Source organism: Gigantopelta aegis, chromosome 7, assembly GCF_016097555.1.
Source record: "Gigantopelta aegis isolate Gae_Host chromosome 7, Gae_host_genome, whole genome shotgun sequence".
In the NCBI taxonomy this organism is placed as follows: Eukaryota; Metazoa; Mollusca; class Gastropoda; order Neomphalida; family Peltospiridae; genus Gigantopelta; species Gigantopelta aegis.
In genome coordinates this window covers 29,611,124-29,619,133 of record NC_054705.1, presented here as the reverse complement: position 1 = coordinate 29,619,133, position 8,010 = coordinate 29,611,124, and the positions used below count along the sequence as shown (strand labels likewise).

The following is an 8,010-nucleotide window of genomic DNA, read 5'->3' as shown; positions in this document are numbered from 1 at the left end:
TGTGCAGGGGGTGAATTTTGGCTGTACCCCCCCCCCCCCCCCCCCCCCCCAATAATTTTAAATCAAAAATATTATTGGTAGTAAATCTTAAGACAGAGAAGACTATTACTTGTAGAATACAGGAAATTGCATTTCAGGACATATAGTTTTCAAAATTTTATGGGGGAGCATAACACACACACCCCCCCCCCAAAAAAAAACAAACCCAAACAAACTTAGAAACTGCTTTGCGCATTCGATCTCAGTCAGACCACACCCCGCAAACCCCCCCTCCCCCTCCCCCCCCCCCCCCCCCCCCCCCCCCCCCCCCCCCCCCTCCTGCATGTCTACTTGCTTCCGCCGTGCCTGACCTAAATCACAATATATAAAACATTAAAAAAACGCGAGTACTTTTTAAAACATTTTAATTATCCAAGACCACTACACCCTGACGTGTTGGTTATGTTTTGTTATTACAGGTACGACCCAGGTCATGGCGTGACGTCATAATGTTCAGCTGTATCTTTATTGTCTGTGAGACTGGCTTCTTGTAGTTCTTCAAACATGTCCCACAGGTCACCGACCTCGGGGTATGTCGTGACGTCATTATGTTCAGCTGTATCTTTATTGTCTGTGGGTCTAGTTTCTTGTATTTTTTCAAACAAATTCCATAGGCTAAAGACATCGGAGTATGTCGTGTCGTCGTCATGTTCAGCTGCATTTGCATTGTCTATGGGCTTGGCTTCTAGAAACGAAAAGAAAAAACATCCAATGGGTGACCGGTCTCGGTGGTGTTGTGGTTAAGAAAGAAACTGCAAGAATAAAACATTAATTTTATGATTTCATGCTTTCAAGCTGTATCCTAACCGGATGCGTGCGACGCGAGCGATTTTTTTTTTTTAGAAACCATTGATTTCAATCGCCGTATCCTAACCGTACGAGCGTTCGCTCGATGCGCGGTCGGTGTGGGATCGATCCCCGTCGGTGGGCCCGTTGGGTTATTTCTCGTTCCAACCAGTGCACCACGACTGGTATATCAAAGGCCGTGGTATGTACTACCCTGTTTGTGGGATGGTGCATATAAAAGATCTATTGCTGCTAATCGAAAAGAGTAGCCCATGAAGTGGCGACAGCGGGTTTCCTCTCTCAATATCTGTGTGGTCCTTGACCACATGCCTGACGCCATATAACCGTAAATAAAACATTTATTTCCTAACCGTACGCGTACGGCGCGACAGATAATTATGGTGCGTCGCACGCGTGCGGTTAGGATGCGGCAAGTGCCGATACCACCGTCCCGCGTATTTAACTAGGTCATGATTTTATATATGCCCTTATACTACTGTTGAGATTTAAAACCAAAACAAGGAAATATCCACGAAGGTTTCTCGTTATTATGACCCATAATACTACACTGTACTGTCTCCCGTTCCATCATCATAGTACTATATTCTCCAAATATACACTTTGGCTATACCTTATTCCAAACAACTTTCAAAACAAAGGCGACAGAAAATTGACAAGATCACGAAATGAAGTTTTACCATTTTTAGCTCCGTCGTGGCGTCTCGAATCATCCATTTTTTTAAATGTGTTTAACAACTCATACTGAGTAACAACACCATCTCCGTTCAGATCCAGACGTTGTGAACTGAAATCCTGAAAAACAATGGTGGACCCAGCTTCAAATAATAATAATAATAATAATAATATATTTAAATCAAACATAATTTAACAAACTTTTACTAAAATGGATTCCAATTTTAAATGCCAAACTGTTCTATAGCCATAATGCACTGGGCACATTCTCTATACACGATGTGGGGGTTACAAAGTGCAGTCCCCATCCCCTGATAAATGCTAATTGTACTGTTTGTCTAGCTGCAGAAGCTTCTGTATTATTGATTTAATAATCATCGGCTATTGGATGTCAAACATTTGGTCATTTTGACATATAGTCTTAGCGAGGAAACCCGCTACATTTTTTCCATTAGTAGCAAAGGATAGTTTATATGCACCATCCCACAGACAGGACAGCACATACCATGGTGCACTGGCTGGAACTTCCATAATCCAGTGCAGTGAGACTACAGCTCCAAATGAGGAAGAGTTAAAAGTGTGTTTTGTTTTACGACACTAGAGCACATTGATTTATTAATCATTGGCTTTTGGATGTCAAACAGTTGGTAATTTTGACATATAGTCTTAGAGGAAATCCGCTACCTTTGTTTTCATTAGTAGCAAGATATCCTTTATATTCACCATCCCATAGACAGGATAGCACATACCACGACCTTTAATATATTCGTGGTGCACTGGCTGGAACGAGAAATAGCTCAGTGGGCCCATTGACGGGGATCGATCCTAGACCGACCACGCATCAGGTGAACGCTTTATCATTGGGTTACGTTCCGAATGAGGAAAACCCTATTGTAAGACGATTGGGTAAACGCAATCTAATTAAAATTAGCTCCACTGTTGGAGTTCATGTCCAATTGACCTTTCATTCGACCAATCAAAACCTTACTTGCAAAATCATGCCAGTGATTTGAAAAGAATTTGAAAACATTCGGGATTATGCCGAGTGTATACGAAATGATTCGAGTGAATTACAAAGTATGCCGGAAAGTAATTTCAATATAAAATGTTATATAAAATTCGTTTCAAGACGAAAAAAAAACACCGTGATGGTATAACCATAAAATCTGTTTATACTAGTATACAATCCAGAGTTTATTACTGCACTTTCCCCCCAGTTTTTTTCAATGTTGAAATAGACCAACAAGTTCGTCTATTGCATAAATAGTCTCGCCCGATATTTTTCGAATCTGTATGCTCCCAAATAACGCTATAAAAGGCGAAGTGTAATTTGTCGATATTTAAATTGTTATTTATAGATGAAATGTCACCTGGACATGGGAGTCCACGCAATGCTGTTAGATCTACTGGTAGACCACTCGAGCTAATTTTAATCAGATTGGGGTAAACGTTACCGGTCTTGGATCTGCCTTTTGGATCACGGCGCCCTCTGCCCTCTTTCCATTGCACGATCCCGTTATATGACACAGCAACTGGCCATCCACGTATTCAGACGATAAAGTCAAGGTCAGTAGAAGTACCAAGACAAAATAACTGGTCTTCATTCTGGACGATTCTGTAAAACAAAATGTAAACTATTATACAACTATTTCGTTGAATGGATCCACCGAGGTGGCTCGATCCTACGACGCAAGCACCTCAAGCGAGCACTCGATCGACTCAGTTAAATCCTTCCCTTTATGTCCGATAGCTTAACCACGACACCACTATAAAACATTGTATACTATTATACAAGCGACTGTTTCGTTAAACTATTAACTCCCTCATAAACACACAATATAAAATGGTGTTGTTTAAGCTGGGGCGTGGGACCAAACGTGTTTTGTGCTCTCCTCCACTTGAGAGTTTGGTCCCTTGACTAGAGATTCCCTCCAAATGCAAGATACCGTTCCTATGGACCTGACTCTACCACACACCCCTGACTCTGTTGCACCCCCTGACTACTACATTCCCCTGACTCTACAACATCCTCCTGATTCCAACACACACCCCTTGACTCTACTACATCTCCCTGACTCTACTGCATCCTCCTGACTCTACTACATTCCCCCCCCCCCCGACTCTACTGCATCCCCCTGACTATACTATATTCTCCTGATTCTACTACACCCTCCTGACTTTATTACATCCCGCTGACACTACTACATCCTCTTATCTATAGTATATGCTCCTGACTCTACTACATTCCCCTGATTCTTCTACATCTCTATGACTATCATATCCTCCTGACTCTACTACATCGCTATGACTCTATTATATCTACTACATCCTCCTGATTCTACTATATTCCCCTGACTCTACTACATCCCTCTGACTCTATTATATCTACTTATCTACTACATCCTCCTGACTCTACTACATTCCCCTGATTCTTCTACATCCCCATGCCTTTACCACATCCTTGTGACTACTACATCCTCCTAACTCTACAACAGGTTCCTGACTCTACTACATCCCTCTGACTCTACTACATCCCTCTGACTCTACAACAGCCTCCTGACTCTACCACATCCCCCTGACTCTATTACATCCCCCTGACTCTACTACATCCTCTTGACTCTACTACATCCCCCTGACTCTACTACATCCTCTTGACTCTACTACTTCCCCCTGGCTCTAATACATCACCTGACTACTACATCCTCTTGACTCTACTACATCCCTCTGACTCTACTACATCCCCCTGACTCTACTATATCCCGCTGACTCTGCTACATCCTTCTGATTCTACTACATCCCTCTAACTCTACAACAGCCTCCTGACTCTACTACATCCCTCTGACTCTACAACAGCCTCCTGACTCTACCACATCCCTCTGACTCTATTACATCCCACTGACTCTACTACATCCCCCTGACTCTACTACATCCTCTTGACTCTACTACTTCCCCCTGGCTCTACTACATCACCCGACTCTACTACATCCTCTTGACTCTACTACATCCCTCTGACTCTACTGCATCCTCCTAACTTTACGACAGCCTCCTAACTCTACTACACCCCCCTGACTCTACTACACCCCCTGACTCTACTACATCCTTCTCATTCTACTACATCATCCTGACTCTATTACAGCCTCCTGACTCTACTACATCCCTCTAACTCTACTACAGCCTCCTGACTCTACTACATCCCTCTGACTCTACTACATCCCTCTGACTCTACAACAGCCTCCTGACTCCACCACATCCCTCGGACTCTTATTACATCCCCCTGACTCTACTACATCCTCTTGACTCTACTACATCCTCTTGACTCTACTACATCCCCCTGACTCTACTACATCCTCTTGACTCTACTACTTCCCCCTGGCTCTAATACATCACCTGACTACTACATCCTCTTGACTCTACTACATCCCTCTGACTCTACTACATCCCCCTGACTCTACTATATCCCGCTGACTCTACTACATCCTTCTGATTCTACTGCATCCCTCTAACTCTACAACAGCCTCCTGACTCTACTACATCCCTCTGAATCTACTACATCCCTCTGACTCTACTACATCCCTCTGACTCTACAACAGCCTCCTGACTCTACCACATCCCTCTGACTCCTATTATATCCCACTGACTCTACTACATCCCCCTGACTCTACTACATCCTCTTGACTCTACTACTTCCCCCTGGCTCTACTACATCACCCGACTCTACTACATCCTCTTGACTCTACTACATCCCTCTGACTCTACTGCATCCTCCTAACTTTACGACAGCCTCCTAACTCTACTACACCCCCCTGACTCTACTACATCCTTCTGATTCTACTACATCATCCTGACTCTATTACAGCCTCCTGACTCTACTACATCCCTCTAACTCTACTACAGCCTCCTGACTCTACTACATCCCTCTGATTCTACTACATCCCTCTGACTCTACTACATCCCTTTGACTCTACTACAGCCTCCTGACTCTACTACATCCCTCTGACTCTACTACATCCTCCTAACTCTACGACAGCCTCCTAACTCTACTACATCCCTCTGACTCTACTACATCCCTCTGACTCTACTACAACCTCCTGACTCTACTACATCCCTCTGACTCTACTACATCCCTCTGACTCTACTACATCTTCCTAACTCTCTACAGCCTCCTAACTCTACTACAGCCCTCCTGAATCTACTACATCCACCTGACTCTACTACATCCCTCTGAGTCTACTACATTGCCCTGAGTTTACTACATCCTCCTGACACTACTACATCCTCCTGAGTCTACTACACCCCTCTGACTCTACTACATCCCTCTGACTCTACTACATCCCTCTGAGTCTACTACATTCCCCTGACTCTACTACATCCTCCTAACTCTACTACATCCCTCTGACTCTACTACATCCTCCTAACTCTACTACAGCCTCCTAACTCTACTACATCCCTCCGACTCTACTACATCCCTCTGACTCTACTACATTTCCCTGACTCTACCACATCCTTCTGACTACTACATGCTCCTGATACCACTACATCCCGCTGATTCTACCACACCCCTGACTATACCACATCCTCAGCACTGAAGGTTAAATTTTAATTTGATTTTGTAATTAGCGACATCGTCTAGGTTTGTGGAAGGTGAGACATTTAATTCTGTGTAATATTTTATTTAGTACAATGTATGTTCTATAGATTAATTTAGGCATCTTTACCGAGAATTAAAATGTCTACACAAGTCATTTTTAATTTCGTTTAGGTAGGCTTAAATTTGAAGGTAATAGTGGTAGCAAGGCGACCAACCTAGTAGAAATATTTTTTTGGAATTTTCAGATATTTTCATTTTTATGCGCGCGAACACCCTTTTCAAAACAATAATTTCAAGCGTGCGAAAACGTCATTTTCATAAAAGTACTTTTAAACAGTGCGACAAAATTATAATACAAATGAGTATATCATTATTTAGTTACAAAGTTTTCAAGTTATTTCATAGTTATGACCCTCACAGATACTTGAATATGCATCATATTTTAAGGAGTCAAATCAGAAGAGAATTAAATAACACTTGTGATCCTGATTAAAACTGAACAATGCTTTATTCCTAATTAAAACTGAACAGTGCTTTATTCCTAATTAAAACTGAACAATGCTTTATTCTTAATTAAAACTCAACAAAGCTTTATTCATGATTAAAACTGAACAATGCTTTATTCCTAATTAAAACTCAACAAAGCTTTATTCCTAATTAAAACTGAACAACGCTTTATTCCTAATTAAAACTGAACAATGCTTTATTCCTAATTAAAACTGAACAATGCTTTATTCCTAATTAAAACCTAATGCAGCCTGCTTACCTTGTTCGGGAGATTCTTCCCAAGTGACTCGTATCACTCAAATGACCAACTAGCAAGCCTCCGTGCCTTTTTATTAGCAATTCCACCAATCAGCGAGCTCCGTGTGACGTTATTAGAAGTTTCAATTAAACAGACTGACCCCGGACAGGCCTCGGTGGAGCAGTAGTTTAGCCATCGGACTTAAGACTGGTAGGTACTTGGTTCGCATCCTGGTACCGGCTCCCACTAAGAGTAAGTTGAACGACTCAATGGGAAGGTGTAAGCCACTTCACCGACTTCTCTCTCACTAACCACTAACCCTCGAGACTGGACAGTCCAGATAGCTGAGGTGTGAGTCAGGAAAGCGTGCTTGAAGCTCAAGGGGAAATCGTATTATTCGATAAAAGATCCCTTGCTGCTAATCGGAAGAGTAGCCCATGTAGTGGCGACAGCGGGTTTCCTCTCAAAATCTGTGTGGTCCTTAACCATATGTCTGACGCCATATAACCGTAAATAAAATGTGTTGAGTGCGTCGTTAAATAAAACATTTCTTTCTTTATCCATATGAGTTACAGGTTTATAAATTAACGTAACTTAGTGTTCATTTTTTACGACTTAAAACTAGGATCTGCGCCTTTAAAAACATAAACTACAAATAACATTATTTTTCGTAAAACCATCAATTGTGGGTGTGGGTGGGACTGGGGTCGGGGTGAAGCACCATGGATGATGGGGAGGGGTGTCATTATTCCCACATATCTGTATGTACTGATACTAATATCATAAAATGACCTGCCTGTCAAACGTGACGAACTAGTCAAACAAATTACACTAAGATATGTGATATTTTATTGAATACGAAGACAAAATGAGAGTCCTGTGATTGCCGTCCATTTTAGGACTAACAGTCTCCTTAATAGGTTGCATAGTACCAAAGAAGAGAGTTCCGTGTCAAATATTTACGGAGTAAAAGCAGCTGTGGGTGTGATTGGTAGTAATATGTGGCATTGATTATTTGTCCAAATACTATTATCCATTGACAATAAATAAATACACTTTTATTTGTTATACAGTTGTCATGCAGTATATACCAGAGGTTGAAACTAATGCGGGGTACCCCCAAAAATGGAACTGCAATTTTCAGCAAAAATGACGGTTG

General features: G+C 42.0%; 1 protein-coding gene across 1 annotated transcript; it reads right to left on the bottom strand.

Annotated features, from left to right (window-relative positions):
* Positions 1-387: 387 nt before the first annotated feature.
* Positions 388-7,016, bottom strand: LOC121377455. Its single transcript, XM_041505442.1, has 4 exons — positions 6,873-7,016; positions 2,973-3,133; positions 1,524-1,638; positions 388-724 (listed from the first exon to the last, which is right to left on the bottom strand). Exons 2-4 carry the CDS (start codon positions 3,120-3,122, stop codon positions 471-473), a joined length of 519 nt encoding a protein of 172 aa, XP_041361376.1. The 5' UTR covers positions 3,123-3,133; positions 6,873-7,016; the 3' UTR covers positions 388-470.
* Between the last annotated feature and the right edge of the window lie 994 nt (positions 7,017-8,010).

What these genes read in the sequence shown, in the direction of transcription:
- LOC121377455 (XM_041505442.1), bottom strand. Translation starts at nt 3,122, where the DNA reads ATGAAGACCAGTTATTTTGTCTTGGTACTTCTACTGACCTTGACTTTA. An exon ending in AAAAGGCAGATCCAAGACCG is followed by an intron (nt 1,639 to 2,972) that starts GTAACGTTTACC and finishes ATTGTTTTTCAG; the next exon opens with GATTTCAGTTCACAACGTCT. An exon ending in CCACGACGGAGCTAAAAATG is followed by an intron (nt 725 to 1,523) that starts GTAAAACTTCAT and finishes TTTCGTTTCTAG; the next exon opens with AAGCCAAGCCCATAGACAAT.